Genomic DNA, 18,569 nt, shown 5'->3' on the forward strand with positions numbered 1-18,569 from the left:
AATGTGGGTGGGTGAATCTCAATAATTTATATTTAATATTAAATAAAATGTATATATACATTTAAATTAATTATATATGTCATATACTTGCCCTGCCTTCATGATCATTTGAATTAAAAACCAAGATGCCAAACGAGAATTGTCACTGAGAATAATTTTGTTGAAAATGATGTTGTAATCCTGATTCAACGTTTTATAAACGAACCAGTCCAATTTTGTGAACCGGTGCAACGAAATCACTAAAAAGATCCGATTCATATGAACAGTTCATTGACGAATCGGACGTCGCTAGACTAGTCACGTGATCGACATTGTCTTATTTTTTTCTCATCGAGCGTTCGGTTGAGCGATACAAATATTTACGATATTTTCGCGCGTAAAAGAGTTTTGTTTCGATGAGTTTATCACTGTTTTTTAAGTATTTGATCTTCATATAAATGCCGGGATTGAAATAAGAGCAGGAAATCTTTTGAGGAAGTGGAGTGACAGCCCCGCTGTAAATCAAGATGGCAGGTAACGTGCTTTGGTGCATTTATTTGAAGCTTTATGGTGCGGTTTAAAGAGAATTGGCCCTGTTATCGCTGTTGACTGTAATGACGCTAATGCCTTTTCAACATTTCTGCTGTATTTTAGAACAAAGGCCATGAGCCTAAGGACATTTTAAGTGGATTAACACTAGTTGCGAGTTGTGGAGCTAGCAGGACATACTGGGATAATATAAAAGTACTGTGATTAAGAACTTTTGGCCAACAAGACAATATATGTTGTATTAAATACATGATTATGGAACATATACTGTACTTTTAAGTAAATAGTGAAGATAACATAGCTGAGCTGAGAGGATCTTGACTGTCAGTTTGTTAGCCAACAACTGACCGGGTCGTTTCCCGGATAACACGTTTAGTTAGCTGTTCACCTTTTGAAATGCATTAATAATGTGTCATAACATAAGACATGTTTGTATTTTATTGCAGACTACAGTATAAAAAGTGTTTGACAGACATAGTCGCCTGGTAAACGGGTAATTTGTTGTTGTCACCTGAGTTGACATTTTAGTGAGATAAGCTAACACTACGATAAATGCTTAGGCTGTGTGTCAAAACCTAGTGAGCTGTCTAACTTACCTAAACAGCGTTTTTGAGTATTATGGGTGCTTTTCTGGACTGAAAAGCCCAAAAATGCAAGTCTAGTTAGATAGCTCAGCTGACTAGGTTGTGAGGCACAGCCCAACTTCATGTGTAACAGTTGGCTAGAAACTCAGTTTATCTACTGTACAGTCTTTAAACTTATTGTTGTTTGTGTTTCCACAGGTCTGTCTTTATATTTTGAAGACGGTCATGATGATTTGGATGACTGTGAGTATACAGAACTTGCCAGCAACTTTACAGATCAACATCTCTCTAACAATGTGGCTGGGTGAATCTTAGAAAACCTCTCAAAAACACATCTAGGTCATGTGTCACCCCGCAACCAAAATAAGTTTTTTTCCCCATTAATCAAGTCCATTTTAGAATCGGTACAATTTTGCAATTGTGATGTTATTTTCAATTAAAATTAAACTATTTCCCCCCTCAAAATCGAATTATAATGGCATAGGCCTATTAGTGCTGTCAAATCAATTAATCACATCTAACAAAAGCTTGCTTATATAATATATGTGTGTATTATTATATTTATATATTATATATGTGTTGTGCGTATATATGTGTGTGTGTGTAAATGTGTTCATCATGTATAATGTAAACACACACACAAATATACACAACTTTTAGATGCGATTAATTGTGATTAATCGATTTGACAGCACTGAAATATATCAAATGTTTTTTCTTTCTTCATTCTGATTTGAATAGAAAATTTAGTGCACAGTAAGATAATTGTCATTAAAAGTAATAGGATTTAAACAAATAAAACCTTCATATTTTAATTTAAAAAACTAGCTTAATTATCATGAAAATGTCAACAGCAAAACAAAAATCAACAACAAAAATCTTAATTAACCAAATATAAATGTTCTATGTAAAAATTTTAATTGACCTGGTCATGCTTTTGAGATTTTCCAGTTGTTGTACACTATATAGTTGAAGTGTAGTCAGTGTGATCTTTGCTGGCAGAAACAGACTGCATGTAATAAAATCCCTTTAACGGTTCTTGCTGTAAAATAAATAATTTCTCATTAAACAAATTCCCCTTTTTAATTAGATCTGCTGTCACTCTGAATTTCTCTCTGTATTTTAAAGGGTTTCCTGGTTTGAATGTAAACCTTCTCACATTTGATGCTACCATGAGGCTGTACCAACAAACTTGACATTAAATTATACTTGGTCATTAACTGTCTGTATGAATCTGTCTTGCAGTTGGATTCGATGACTATGGTTCAGAGTGTGATGGGATTCGGATAACAGCATTCCTGGATTCAGGCCAGGATAATCTCACCCCTCTGGATCGGCTGGAGAAATATGCTTTCAGTGAAAACGTATTCAACAGGTGAGATGTCTTCAACTATGAGGCATGTTATGTGAGATGGATTTCAGTTTGTTTTTTCTCTCTTTTCATGCCATATTAAATGTTCATTTAGGAGTAGTATAAAATGTCCCTCTTGTACCTATCACTTGAACTTAAGTGAGATTTGATATCAAAAATACAACTTTTTATGTTACAATGGTGGAAAATAACATTTTCAATACACAATAGAATGTTTCTATATATCCTCATCATTTGTTAACAAACATGTATTCATTACTTTAATGAGCTCATTGTTTCTGCCTTAAATGAATACATTATTAGCTTACTGTGTGATTTGTAAATGTCCATTTCTGAAATGCATTTCTTTGACACAGTCACCTCTGATAACAAATCACTCTAAATTGTAACGTAGACATGCATTTTCTGTAAAGCCGCTTTGAAACAATATATATTGTGAAAATGACTATACAAATAAATGTGAATTGAATTGAAAATAGCATAAAAAATAATGACAGAATTTAAATTTTCGGGTGAACTATCCCTTTAAGTGTCAGAAGCGAACCTGACATGACATTGGGCCTGAAATACTTGTAAGGAGACAGGCATGTCATTGTAAAAGAACTTGGCTTAGACTTGGAAATGCTATAATCATTATTCTAGGCTTAAAAATTGAGCCGTCATTTTTTTTTTCCAAATAGTTTTGTGCTTAATGTCATGTGGCCTATTATGGTGTACTTGATAGCATGATGTTTATTTTCAGGCAAATTGTGGCACGTGGATTGCTGGATGTGCTCCGGGAGTTCAGTGATAATGAAAATGACTTCATCAGTGTCATGGAAACGGTTGCCAGGATGTCTGAGGATGGAGGTTTGTATGGCTTTTACCTGTATTTGACTTGCCTAGTGTGGTAATAATACTTATGTAATATCATAAATATATTGTGATGTTACAGAACCGACAGTGCGAGCAGAATTGATGGAGCAGGTACCAAACATTGCCATGTTCCTCCATGAAAATCGTCCCAATTTCCCAGAAGCCTTCTCACGGTACCTTGTTCCCATTGTGGTCCGGTATCTCACAGACCCTAATAACCAGGTTAGTTTCACTCGAAAAACTGCCTGTTTTTTGAGTTGTTCTTCTGAATAGAAGTAAGGTTGACAAACGTCATCGCTTTTGAGTAGGAGTGGGTCAAGGTGGTCGACTAGTCTGACAACAACTGGCTAGTAAGCAATGTTCCCATTATTATGCTTAATTTGTAGGGTTCAGTTTTTTTAATATAGACTTTGATAATTGTGTGTAGTATTTATTTGTTAAATATCTGTTATTTTCATATTAAAGGGTGGTGTTTGGCGTCTATATATCCTTAAGGAATGCATCTGATTAGTATTGGAAAAAAGCCTAAAGCCTTATTATTCAGGGTTTCCTTAACACTAACTAAACGATTAGTCATTCAGACAACCCAATGAGTCGGTTTTGTCTCTGCTTTTTCCTTAGGTGCGAAAGACGAGCCAGGCCGCCTTGCTGGTGCTACTTGAACAGGGTCTGATGAGTAAGGCAGATATGGAGGGAAAGGTCTGCCCTGTGCTTCTCGAGCTCACTGAACCCAGTAGTGACGACGATTATAAGATCGAGGCTGTAGCGGTGAGTCCTTTGTGTTAAAGAGAATGCCACACTGATTACTGGCAGCGGATAATACTCATCGTAAAAGTATGAAAACCATGAGCTTTCACAGGACTGAAGAGATTATATTTCCTGTCGTAACTTCATTCCTTCTGTGATGGAATGCTTATCTGTATACTGTCTGCATGATACTGTAACTGTGCTTCTGGTTTTGTGGGGTTGGGATGAACTTTCATGTTTTGATGGTGGATAATGCTTTTTTTTGCAGATAATGTGCAAGTTGGTGACCATGTTGACTAAAGACACGGTGGAACACCTTTTGTTGCTGCGCTTTTGTGAACTCTGCTGTGACGTCAGACTATTTCAAGTCCGCAAGGTATTACTCTCAAAATGTTCCATAATTCTTTAAAGAACTCTTTTATTAGATGTCTTTGCAATAATTTAGTTAAATTAAACAGAACAAAACATAAACAATAGATATGCAGTTCAATATTAAGTCTGTGTAAGTATTTGTCATTCTGTGATTTGTTAGAGGAACAGGTTTATAGTGTGTGTGTGTGTGAGAACTTCATATGTCACACATACACTAATAATAACCTTGGGATCAAAAGTAAATGCAAAAATGTATTAAAAAATTATATTTAAAAAATCACACTTTTGCAGCATTTGTTTGGAGATGCCACTTTGTTCCTAAAATACACTATCAATGAAAAGTTTGTGTTCAGTAAGGATTTTTTAAAGAAGTCTCTTATGCTCGCCAAGGCTGCATATATTTGATCTAAAGTACAGTAAAATTGTGGAATATTACAATTTTAAATAAGTGTTTTCTATTTCAATATTTTTACAAATAAAATTTTGATGCAAAGCTGAATTTTCAGCATCATTACTCCAGTCTTCAGTGTCACATGATCCTTCAGAAATCATTCTAATATGCTGATTTGGTGCTTAAGAAACATTTATTATTATTATCAATGTTAAAATCTGTTGTGCTGCTTAATATTTTTGTGGAAACCATGATACATTTTACTTTGAGGATTCTTTGGCTAGAAAGTTCATAAGTATCTTTTTTTTAACATTATAAATGTCTTTACTTTCACTTTTTCTATTATCAATTTAATGCATCATTGCTGAATGAAAGTATTAATTTCTTTTAAAAAAGTTTTACCGACCCAATCTTTTGAACGGTAGTGTATTTCAGTATATTTCTCTTTTACAAAAGTGTGGAAATTCCAAGTCCATGCATGATTATATCAGTATCATGAGACAAATAAGTAACAATCCTGAGAACATAATGGATAGAAATGGCTTCTATGAACAAAGAGCCTTGACTCAATAAAGTTCTACTCAAAAACAAGCTGATCAAAACAATGCTGCTTAATGTTGAATGTGTTTGTGACTTCTGTCTTTCAAATAACTGCGGTTATGAAGTGTGGGCCTAAATTGTGTAGAAAAGGTTGTGAAAAATGTTAATCTTCTTTTGAAACTCTTGCTGGGTTGTCAGAAAGCAATGCTGCTTGAGTTGCAGCAGGCTTCTGCTTACAACATAACAGAAGACTGAATTTGACCTCATTGCAAATGTCTACGCTAAACCCTCTATTTTTTTTCTCACCACCAGGTCTGTGCAGCAAACTTTGGCGAGTTCTGTTCTATTGTTGGCCTGGAAGCCACAGAGAAGCTACTGGTGAGACCTCTGCAGCTTTCCGTCTGTGCTTTTATTTATGACAATATTGCACTCGCGGTGGGCCAAAATGTTAATCACATTTGAGTGCTAGACCCAAAAATATCCTTAATCTTATAAAGCCTTAAAGTTTGTTTGGTCTTTATGTTGAACTTTGTTAACGCGGCAAATGTGTTAACCAGCACTATCTCTTTGTTCTGACTTTAGATGCCCAAGTTTTTCGACCTGTGCTCGGACAGTCTGTGGGGTATTCGGAAAGCCTGTGCGGAGTGCTTCATGGTTGTTTCAAATTGCACTTCTCCAGAAGTGCGACGTACTAAATTGTCCCCCTTGTTCATCAACCTCATTAGTGATCAGTCACGCTGGGTAAGAGCAAAGATACACAAACACTCACTCACACTCTCACACTCTCACACACGCACGCACACACACACACACACACACACACACACACACACACACACACACACACACACACACACACACACACACTGTTTTCTAACATGCTGTGACTCAGCATCTAATTTCTGTCCTCTCTGAAAGTGAACATAGTTATTTGATCTTTAGTATGCAGCTATGCAGAGAAGGACTTTGGACCTGTGAGATTTCTGACTTTCTGTTTTCCACTTATGTTAGACAATCTTTATTACATTTTAGAAATTAGATCTGGACAGAGGTATGGAGAATGGATGGATCTTTTTTTTAAAGGGAAGGGAACTCTCTTTTTTTTCCTTTTCAGGTACGCCAGGCTGCATTCCAGTCTTTAGGTCGTTTCATCTCCACGTTTGCCAACCCTTCTATCACAGGATTGCATTTCTGTGAGGATGGAACCCTCTGTGAGATACCGAAGTTCTCAGCAGAGAGGTATGCGCACATGGTTTCTTCACTATGGTTGTGTTTGTAGGGAAAACTACATAGGTTTGTTATCAACTAGTTGTTTTAGTTTATCAATCCACTTAACTGGAAGGTCTGTATAATTAGGCTTGTTTTTGGTTCACCTGACCCCTATTGGACTGTTTCCTAGTTACTTCTTTAAATAGTTACATAATGTTCAAAAGGTAAAGGTCAGTGTGATTATTTTTGAAGAAAAATTCATACTTTTATTTAGCAAGGTTGCATTAAATTAATCAAAAGTGACAGTAAAGATTTGCATTGTTACAAACTGTAAACCCCTGCTGGATCGGCCCAAAGAAGGTTTTCCGATCAACGGGTGAAGGTCTCCGCGCATTCCCGTCTTCCCGTGTGACAAAGTAATTTGATTTACATGGAACAATTTGCTAACAGTGGGAATTTGCAATGAGTTAACACCTTCTGAGAACACAAGGCCATATGCCTGGACAGACACACGTCCTATGTATGTGAATTATTTCTAAACTCTTAAATACCTTATTACCTTCTGGTTTACTTCTTTGAGAATGAGACCTTTGTACCAGTCGTTTAGCAGACATTTCAAATGATATTCAACATGTGTGATACTGTATGATAATTATTCACAAACTAAACTATATAGATTCTTGGGTGAATTTCAAATGATCTCAGCATGAGGGAGAAGGAGTGGGGGCAGAATGGGGGGTCAAGGGAAAAGATGTAGATTAGCATTGCTTAGGTGAGACTTGCGTCTCGAATGTTGCACGAGAGAAATTCAAATGTTAATTTGCTTTGTTCTCTCAGAGAGTTGCGCTAACTTCCAGTTCTTCCAGTTTCTCCAGTCTTCCAAAACAAAATCAAAATTCCAATCATCAAGTATGGTTTCCACAAAAATACTAATCAGCACAACAATTTAAAGATTGGTAAAAATCAGAAATGTTTCTTGAGCAGCAAATCAGCATATTAGAATAATTTCTGAAGGATCATGTGACCTTTCAGCTTTGCATCACAGGAATAAATCACACTTTAAAATATATTCAAATAGAAAACAGTTATTTTAAATTGTAATATTTCACCGACCCCAAACATTTGAACAGTAGTGTATAGATCTTAGTCATTTTTTGTATATTGAAATGTTTACAAAACAAAATGATTGAATAAATTCTAAATGAACCCCTCTTGTCTTTGTAGCCACAGACAGGAAGTGACCAACAGCAATTCGAGTAACATCCGCAATGCCTCCATTGATGGTTGTTCAGACAGTCTCATTCAGCCCCGTTCAGAGCAGCTACAATCCACCTCAGACACAGTGGTTCCACCATCACGTCCTCCTGAAGGCCACTCTTATACCACCAGCCAGAACCAGCCTGAATGCTCCACCCCTTCATCCCACCAGAAGATGGACGACTGCACAATGTTCAACTCATTCAACTTCTGGAGACCCCCACTACCTGACATTACCCAAGACCTGCGGCTACTTCAAGGAGAGATAAGAGATGTGGTGAAAGAAAAAGAAGAGACCTTGAGAGGGGGGAAAGAAAACTTGCCAAGTTTAGATGCACAAGGCCCAGCCACCAGCTCCCAGATCCAGAAAGTTTTGGACTGTCTTCAGCCCCACCTAGATGATCCTGATGTTCAAGGTGATTTTGAAAAGAGCTCATGTTCTTTTGCTCTTTTCCGAGCATGGAATTGCAGTTATTCATTCCCCCGTTTTTTTTCCACTCGCAGCTCAAGTGAAGGTGTTGTCCGCTGCGCTTAAAGCTGCTCAGTTAGAGAGTCAAACAGAAGATGCTGATGAGTCTGTGTCAGAGAGTAATGGTTCCACAGGCTCCCCGACGTCTGAAGAGCTCAGTGCCATGAGTGAACTCTCACTGACAGACACACAGATCTCAGACTCTCCCTCCACTTCACCTGTGCTGGTAGATGACTCTGAACACAGCAGTGAGGTGAGAGGACAACTTCATAGTTAATAAATGTCAAAGAAAATACAATTAATTTTAGCCATTTATAACATTTTAAAAAGTCTAAATCTATTACATTTAAAGTGGTATTACATTTAATTCATGTTATAATACTTTCTTTTATGTTTCCATTATAATTTATATATTTTGTAATAATAATATTAATAATAATAATAATGCATGTTCATGTAATTTCATTAAAATACTCGGTTACACTTTATTGTAAGGTGTTCTTGTTTCAGTGAAATTATACATTTAGGTATTGGTACCGGTAATATTAATTAACTACATGTACTTTAGGGCTAGGATTAGGGTTTTGTTTAGAGTTAGTTGCGTGCAATTATGGATTATTTATAGTTATTACTATAGTAACTACATGTACATTTAACAAGGACACTTTAAAATAAAGTTACCAAATATTTTATCTTCCGACAGTCATATTATTAAGAATAAATAAATGAGTATTAAATACTTTAAAAATTTAATGGATTTTTTTAAATGTTACAATTATCATTTTTTTAATAATAAGAATAAAAATTATTTTTATTATTAATTTTGTTAGAACTGTCCATAGATTAATTTTTAATTCAATTCATTTTATATAAATATTTCCTGAGTAAAGCCTTCAAATGAAGAATCTACATTTAGGCAGGAAAATACCAATATTCCATGTAATCTGCCAATTAATATGAGGTCATAACAATTATCGAAGGAGAATCATGTTGTTTTAAATGCTTTGATTCTGCTTCCACTGTTTGACATGGCATGACAAATCCCCTTCTGCAGTTTTATATAAATCTGTTTATGCAAATGTCATTAGAAGGAAGTGCTAGCACAGTAACTACAGTAGAGAGTTCATTATACATGCATTTGTGTGTGTGTGTGTGTGTGTGTGTGTGCATGCATACAGGAATCAGACCTAATAGAAAATGTGGAGGAAGAAAAAGACACCAACTCACAAGTTAAAACATGCGAAGAGGAGAAGTCTAAAGTCCAGGTAATGTACTGCTCAGTACATACTTGCATGTTTACCATATAAAAATCTTAATTTTCAACTAGTTGTACAAATTGCAATCATTGATGAAAAGCGCATCAAATGTACAAAGAAACTCTTTTTGTAAATAAACAATAAAAATCTGACTGATCGAACTCTGAATTTTCCTGACACTCATTCTTTCTGTCGTCACAGAATGTAATTCCACAGCAGTTGTTGGATCAGTATCTGTCCATGACAGACCCCGCTCGAGCTCAGACCGTAGACACTGAGATCGCCAAACACTGTGCGTTCAGCTTGCCAGGTGTCGCCCTAACGCTGGGCAGACAGAACTGGCACTGCCTCAAAGACACGTACGAGACCCTCGCTACAGACGTACAGGTACAACTTCCTCTTTATATGCATTACTCGTCATGGGTTTTGTTGGAAAATCAAGGTTTAACAAAACAGTCAAAATGTTAGTGCAGTACTGTAGTGCATAACCTTATATTAGGGCTGCAACAACTAATCGATAAAATCGATTATAATCGATTATGAAAATCGTTGTCAACGAATGTCATTATCGATTAGTTGGTCTGCTTACGTCACGGGGAGCGTTTACTGGTACGCACACACACGCAAGGTCTCTCTCCCTCAGGCGCTCTGCCGAGCGCGCGCGCTACACGGTTTGGAGCAGTCTCTTCTGTCTCGCATGCGCGGGAGTTTGAACTAATTCGCGGGCATCAGGGAGCCGCAATCATAGGGCCGCAATCAATATGCGGGAGACTCCCGGGACTTCCGGGATGTCTGTATTTTGTCTCGAGCATCAGGTTGTGCAATCAGTTCGCTCGCAACGTAAGTGATGGATTAAAATAGCGCTACCGCAGAAATAGGTTAAATTAAAACAGTGTTTACAAAGTGAAGCATTAAATACAAAGGCAGTTAATAACAGCAGCAGTAAAATATTGTTTTTTAGTCACTGTACTCAGTGGTTTTCAGCGAATGCTTGTGCACTAATGCATCATTTCTCCTGTCCTTTACTCAAGCCTGTTAGCTTGCTGGGTAACGTTACCTCCATTCCGTTCTCTTTTTATAGCATTTGTCTACTAAGTTTTTATTGTTTTTCAAACGCGATCTACTGCGGCTCTACGTTCACACAATTGTTTTCAGTCTTTCTATATTTATTTAATCAATTTATCCTTATATTATTCTTTTATATATTATATATAATATATATTATATTCTTTATCCTTATATTCCTTATATATAATTAATTTTAAATAAGAATTAAAGGAATTTTATATATTTTAGATGTTTTTAGTTTGTTTTTAGTTCAGATATTCACATCTGAACAACATGTCTGTGTAAATTTGTTTTAACAAAAATTGTGTTAAAACATAATATGTTGGATATCATTTTTTTAACAATAATCATGTTTGTCAACTTGCCATCAGCAATTATCATTAAAAACAATGCAAATATTGATATTAGTAAAACTCAATGTGTGGCTTTTGCACTTTTTAAAGTACACTTTTACACATAAATACCCTGATTTACGGTTTTATTTAGTTATAATAAAAAAAAATCTAATTTAATTTCTATCCGATTAATCGATTAATCGAAAAAATAATCGTCCGATTAATCGATTATCAAAATAATCGTTAGTTGCAGCCCTACCTTATATATTTAAAAAATAAATAATGTTATATTATATACTATATATTTACTTATTAATTAAACAATATTTTCACTGTACCATACTCTGATGGATTATAATTGTCTTTGTTTTGTAAATATGTAATGTATGAGGTTTTGCGTTTGTCAAATGAATTAACTTAATATGTGTTACAGTGGAAGGTGCGACGGACACTTGCGTTCTCTATCCACGAGTTGGCAGTGATTCTGGGGGATCAGCTGACCGCAGCTGACCTGGTGCCCATATTTAATGGCTTCCTCAAAGATCTTGATGAGGTGCGGATAGGAGTCCTCAAACACCTGTATGATTTCTTGAAGGTGAGAATATGAAATTTCATTAACTGAGAAAACGTGTAGTTTATGCAAAGAGCTTTGAATTGTCCATACCGAAAAAAAATGCTTGTTTGAGAATTATAAATTGAGAGAATTTGTTATTTTCAAGTAATAAGTTTTGTTAGAGTTTGCTGATTTGTTAAATGCATTTCAAAAAGTTGAATTTTAAATTTTACAAGCATGTAATGTCTGTCCCAACCAGTGTTATTTTAGTATTGTTTAGTTAGTTTTTATTAATATTTTCAATTGGCTTTTATTTGTTTCTATTTCTATCTGGATTCAATAAATTTTTATTTCATTTTAGTTTTTTGCCGAGGCAATATTTCTCATCTTCGTTTGTTTACATTTTGTCATCCAATATTAATATTTAATTTATTTCAGCTTTATATTTCAGCAGCATTCAATAGTTTTTGTTTTAGTCAATGCCCCTAACAACACTGGCATCAACAGATCGTTCTGTTTTCTCATTTGTAGCTTCTTCATGCCGAGAAGCGTCGGGAGTATCTGTATCAGCTTCAGGAGTTCATGGTGACAGACAACAGCCGAAATTGGAGATTCCGCTATGAGCTAGCTGAGTACGTACTGCTTTGTTACACAAAGGGTTTTTTGAAGCTCTCAATTGTGACCTCACTCTTGTGGCATTTGTCTGTCTGTGTATTTAGGCAGCTCATCTTGATCATTGAGTTGTACAGTCACAACGACATCTATGACTACCTCAGACAAATTGCACTTAACCTTTGCTCTGACAAAGTGTCTGAAGTGCGGTGGATCTCCTATAAACTGGTGAGTCAAGTTTCCTTCAGCTGGTTTCCAAAAATAGTGCAACATTACAATGCCTTATACTAGCTGTATTGTTTCAATTTGTGTTCTGCTTTTAGCAACTCCACTGGACTGTTTTAAACCTCAGCTTATTGGCTTTTTAGACCTGGTATTAACATCTGTCTCAGGTGATCTGCACATGTATTTAGTGCTTAAAATGTTTTAAAGAAGACCTATTACGATTTTTTACGTTTTCAACTTTTGTATTTTGGAAATTACAGTATTCTCTATATTAGTGCGCACTGTTTCTAAACTCCCTAAAACACTTTGATTGCAGTCTTGCGTTTCCTTCTATGAATGTACACATCACAATATCCCTCATTTAAATAATTCCCACCCAAGGCATGCGCAAAAAAAGGGGAGAGTCCTAGTTGAGTTGCGATAGTAGTATAAACTTGTGGTAAAGGCAGTGACATTTCCGAAACAAGTGCGAGGTGGTTGACCAATCACAATCCACTGGTCCAGCTACCAATTAGAGCACAGTCCTTTTCAGAAGGAGGGGCTTCATAGAAACTGGAACTAAACAGAGCATTACTGACAGACTGGGAAGAGAGATGCTGCAACAATCTCAAATATATAAAAAATAATGTTTTTTTGTTGTTTTACATTTCAAGCATGAAAGGCTATTTTAGTATTCTTTAAGATTTGTTTTGTGAATGTGTTTAGGTGGTGGTGATCCTGCAGAAGTTGTATTCCTGTAAAGCTCATGACCTGGGTCTGAATTACATTAATGAGCTCATTATGCGATTCTGCCACTGTCCCAAATGGGTCGGACGTCAGGCATTTGCATTCATTTGCCAGGTAAATTTTACATCAAATTGTAGTTTCATGCAGTATTATCCAAAGGATTTACAGTCCCCTACAGTGCATAGAATAAGTTATTTCATGGCATTGTTGGATGAATACATTTGAAATCAAGATACCACAATAATAGACTAGTGTGCAATTAAGTGTTAGTCAACCAATCCGAACAAAGCTAATGACTTGTTTTATTTATATATATATATATATATATATATAACCTGCTCTTTTTTGTGTGTGTGTATAATATGCATCAGGCAAAAACAAAACTCTAATAATGTGGGAGAATGATTGAGACATTTCCTTTGTTTCCATTCAGGCAATAGTGGAGGAGGACTGCATGCCCATGGACCAGTTTGCACAGCACCTTCTTCCCAGTCTGCTCAGCCTCTCATCAGATCCTGTGCCCAATGTACGCGTGCTGGTGGCCAAGGCGTTACGGCAGAGCGTGTTGGAAAAACGTAAGACACAAACGCACAACATTTATTGACAAGTTAGAAGATGCGTGCATCACAGGATGTTTACATAGACTTATGTCTCCTTTATTAAGCCCTCCAAGGGTTACGACTAAATTCAAAGTTACTCTCTTTTGTCTGCCTGGAAAATGGAACAAAAATATTAACAAATAATATCCTATATGAAGTGTGTATTTATTTTTGTCCAATGAGATTCCTTCTAGAATTATAATGTCCAAAGTAAAAGATGTTAAGTGTACTTTTTCCAGGCAGTGATGTAAAATCCATTGACTTTGGTTTTTGGTTTTATTGTATTGTATTTGGTTTGGTTTGGTTTTTATTTGGTTTTGTTTTTAATTTATTTGAACCTTATAGGCTAGTGACCATTTAACTAATAAACTGTGACCTAAATAAAATAGTGACCTATTATTAGCACAAAAGATTAAATATTTTGCTAAGTAACTGTTTAGTGTAAGTGTCACAAGCTGTGTTTCCATTGCCCATCAAATTGAGCAAATTGCGAATTCGCCCAATGGAAACACGTCAGATTCGCAAACACTTGCACATGTCGTAAAATAGTTTTTACACTCGCATTTCAGTTTTTCAGGCAATTCGACAAAAAGAATATTTAGCAAAACTGCAATGGAAAAGTTTGTTTGGACAGAAGACGAAACCGAGTTCTTTATTAATCTCATAAAAGACAAAAGAATCACGGGAATACTGGGTTCTAAACCACAAAGAAATGCCACAATTTATCAAGACCTCGAAGCAGATAGGAGGGAGAAACACCCAGAAACACCTCATACGTGGCTGCTCCCAAGTATAAGGGGCTTTCCTTGCCATCAAAGCTTGATTAACATTCCTACGTCTCCTTCGATTAAAAATAATGGCTATTACTGTGGCTGTTATATATGTTAACCTACCAACATCCGTTGCCATGATTTTTGAAATAACTTATCGCTAGAGGAAAAAATTATGTTTTAGTCACATAACATCGGTTAATGGGAACGCCGTCATTTCGCAATAGTTATTTATCGACATTTAGAAAATTTCACAAAATTGCGCAAATCTGTAATGGAAACCTGGCTACAGTTTAGGCATGAGTTCTGACATCCATTTATGTGTGTGCTCTGATCTCAGCATACTTCAAGGACCCAGGCAGCGCTTATTCGGATGAGCTGGAAGAGGCTCTGTCCGAGCTGAGGATGGACAAGGACAGGGACGTGCGGTTCTTTGCCACACTGGATCCCAACAGGAACGTCATGGACACAGCAGCGCTCATTTAGCACCTTTAGCTCAATCCCCACATGTGAACAAGCACCAGCAGGAACAACACTAAACGGATTTGCAGACAAGTGTTTACAAATAGGAACTACTGACCAAGACCTTCACACACACACACACACACAATGTATACTTATCCTCTCCTAAAATGCCCCACATATTACAGTACATGCATATATTATGCATTTTCTGATTTATACACAAAATGGGCCTCATTTATACATAAAAAAATCTTCTTATGTGTAACTACATTTAAAATTGGATACTTAAAAATATGCAAGTTTATGCATATTTATGGTAATACAACCGTGCAAAAATATTTTCCACTGTGTTTTTTTGCCATTTTAGATGGTTAAATTGGGAGATTGCCTTGTCAAGTAATTAAAAATGAATGCAAAACTTTTTATACATGAGGCCCACGCAATCTCTCACTTACACAACCTCACTTTAAGCCCCTTCCTCCAGCACCCACACACACACACCTTCAAACACCGAACAACCATCTCACCTCTCTGAATGGTGCGAGATTTCTTTTGCACCTTTGTGGCAGCAGAAAGTATTTGGAGACACAAGACGCATCTTAAAGGCGGATCGTGTCGTTTCTTCTCAAAACCGGTCAGATGCTACCAGCTGCCCCTCCAAAGCTAACTGTACATTTGTAAGACTTCTGTGTTTTTTTCTCCATTTCCTTTTTTTGTGGATTTCTTAATACAAAAAGGACTAAGAAGACATAAGCAGACTGACAGTGAAGTGCTACTAACTCAGGGAGACCTGATATTCAGATTTTTTTAAAGCTGCAATGCCTCAAAATGGTATCGAGCTGAGGCTGAGTGAAATAGTGCTGCATTTACCAACCACCTGTTTACCTGACCCTCAGAAAGCACCTGCATTGTTGTGGGAAACAGCAAACAAGCGTCTTCTCGAGTTATTGCAGCTCGGGAGACGAAAACCTCCCTCTTTTTGCTCAGACCTTTTGTAGCTTAGAAAAATTTGCTTTTGTCTTTCAGTACTGATATTTTAAAGTACATGTTTTTCTGTGTGTTTTGAGTGAGATCCAGTTGTATGTAACCTATTTGTCTTCCCTGATTGGTGAAGAGCGGTTTTATACCTCGCCGTTTTATAAATGAAAGGGGCCAGTATTTTAGAGGGGTGTCCGGAGTAAACCAATGCTTTCCAAACAACCTTTACAGCCACTAGATGACATTTAGACACTGTAAAAGCAAAATTGTTCGACATGCCCAGTCTTTAGAACTATAGTAAGACATCAATGATCGTTATTGGTTAATTATGAGCTGACCTGAAGAGGGCGCTGCTTGATTGTCTGTGGAAAACAATGAAGCAAGCACACTGTTTAGTCGCATTTGCACGAGTTAATCAAAGCACTCCACAATTCCCAAATTTGCTTTAAAATAAACAAGCTACTACGTGCTTAAAGTCGATATGACAGGCCATCCGCTTCATGGTTGTGCTGCTCTTGGGATGGGCGTACTTGCTTCTGGCTGCTGATCGGTTATTGCTATGCCTGTTTTAATGGTTTATATATTTAAATTGGGGGACCGGACCCACATCAGCACGTAAGGGCAAACTTAGCCAAGAGCACTTTACTAATCATTAAGGATTCAATGGAAAGTAAATTGCTTTTTTTAATATATAAATAATAATAAATCTGCTGGACTGGATGAATCATGACGTATCAGTGGTTCTGATTTTTTTAGTAAGGCAACTTTCTTGACCAAACTCAAGTGGTGCTCGGATCCAGTGCATTTATTCTCACAGATGTGTATATGGAATATGTTTATGGACTGTGTATATGGAATTGTTTTAATAAAAAAAAAGTTTAGTCTAGTTCTGAAAAACAGCCTGTCATTAAATTGATATGATTTTATTGACGATTTCTACAGGATTCGAGGCCAGTCTTTCTTCTTTTTTTTTTTCTTCTTTTTTTTCTGTGGCGATACTTGGTTTGGAATTGTATAATGGGCGAAGTTGTTTTCCTCGTGTTCCCATGTGTTTGTGTGCATGCATCTGTGTGTCCTCTTTGTTTGTTTGTTTCTTTTTTTCATATGCACCATGTTGATAGATTTCTATTTTGTTAGATTGTTATATTTTCCCCAATAAATTCTCCTGTTTGATTTACTGAGGCACTGATATGTCAACGAAACCACTTCATATGTCTGAATACTGTATGTACTGATCCACTAGTTTTCTCATATTGTTACAATATTAAGATACAAGATTTGATTTGATTCCCCCCCCCATTGTATACTTCTCAATGTATCATGTTCAAAGATTTTATATCCTAACCTTTCAGGTTACAACATTTGTAATTTTTCTGTGCATCTCTTTTAAAAACAGTTTATGTAATGTTATTTTTAGTATTCGTTAATTAAAATAATATAAATTTGAAATCATTTCTCAGTTGTACCCTTTATTTTGAAGACGTTTCAGTTAAAACTCACCTAGTTGATTGATTCTTAAGCACTTTTCACAATAAGAAGTCTGTGTGCACAAGTCAACATATTTCCAATGCAATTACAAAAGTCTTAAATTAAATTACAATTAAAATGAATAAATAGAGCAAAATATCATAACACAACTCTACCACTGCTGGACTTTTGTGTAATACACCGATTAGTATGATTATATTATAATAATAGTATTTTATTTTAGTTAGCTGATTAGTCAGTCTCGTTTATCCTTCTTGGACCCAGGAGAAAACTTTTGTCCACTGTAGAAGATATTATATTTTAATTTATTTTTCTCTCAGTTTTAAGTCTGGATGTCCTGTAAAGTTCACATTCAGACACCAAATGTTTGGGGGTTTCACCATGACAACAGCTTCTCCTCTGTCTTTGAAAATGGCTGACATTAATTTAGTGATCAAATTTAGCACTCTTATGGAAAATGATAATATTTTGTAATTATTTAAATCAGACTCATTTTCAAATAGTTTGTCATAAGTCAACATCTCAGGAAAATTATATGGGTTTACTAATCAATATATGACTTTCTGTTAGAAAACAGGGCATTAATTTCATACATGTAGTGGGCACCAGTACTTAAATCATGTTTATCAGGCATTTTGGGAGATACATGAACAGAAGTGAATATGGAAATAAATGACATATCAATATTCCTATGAAATATTAGATGAAATTATAAAAATGTTGAAAAATTATTACCTGCTTTATTACACTGTCTTCTTTTTTTTTAATTACATGTTGCCCCTAGAGCACATTAATATGCAAATTACATAAAGTGTATAGATACATTGTATTGAATGGGAATGACATTTATGGCCGTGTAAAATGGTATATCAATTCATTCTGTTATATCTTTCATAACATAGAGAATCACCATATTAAAATTTGGTTTAAAAAATCCTAAAACTTAAAAACTGATTGGTGAATATAACAAATCTCATTGTTTTTGTAATTTCTTGCCATTTTATTTTTTTAAGCAGGTGGTGTCCACTACAGTGGACATTGCATAACATGCATAATCTTTTTATTCCCCCCTTTCATTCATGTATAATATATATTTCAATTTCAATTATATATTTAAATTGTATATCTCAGTTAAATGTTTATATTTCTAGCCTTGCATCACATCAAATT

The 18,569-nt window shown here is 35.7% G+C and overlaps 1 protein-coding gene across 1 annotated transcript; it reads left to right on the forward strand.

Annotated features, from left to right (window-relative positions):
• The first annotated feature begins 269 nt into the window (after nt 1-269).
• On the forward strand, nt 270-17,363 carry ppp4r1l (protein phosphatase 4, regulatory subunit 1-like). Its single transcript, XM_077197920.1, has 20 exons — nt 270-513; nt 1,311-1,355; nt 2,358-2,487; nt 3,227-3,333; nt 3,419-3,561; nt 3,961-4,107; nt 4,355-4,462; nt 5,702-5,767; nt 5,972-6,130; nt 6,504-6,628; nt 7,823-8,271; nt 8,360-8,577; nt 9,503-9,589; nt 9,782-9,967; nt 11,417-11,578; nt 12,068-12,168; nt 12,256-12,376; nt 13,079-13,213; nt 13,533-13,674; nt 14,809-17,363. Exons 1-20 carry the CDS (start codon nt 507-509, stop codon nt 14,952-14,954), a joined length of 2,784 nt encoding a protein of 927 aa, XP_077054035.1. The 5' UTR covers nt 270-506; the 3' UTR covers nt 14,955-17,363.
• The last annotated feature ends 1,206 nt before the right edge of the window (nt 17,364-18,569 follow it).

The sequence above is a fragment of the Siphateles boraxobius genome, unplaced genomic scaffold (assembly GCF_051911475.1).
Source record: "Siphateles boraxobius isolate OS27281-9 unplaced genomic scaffold, OSU_SipBor_1 41, whole genome shotgun sequence".
NCBI classification, from domain to species: Eukaryota; Metazoa; Chordata; class Actinopteri; order Cypriniformes; family Leuciscidae; genus Siphateles; species Siphateles boraxobius.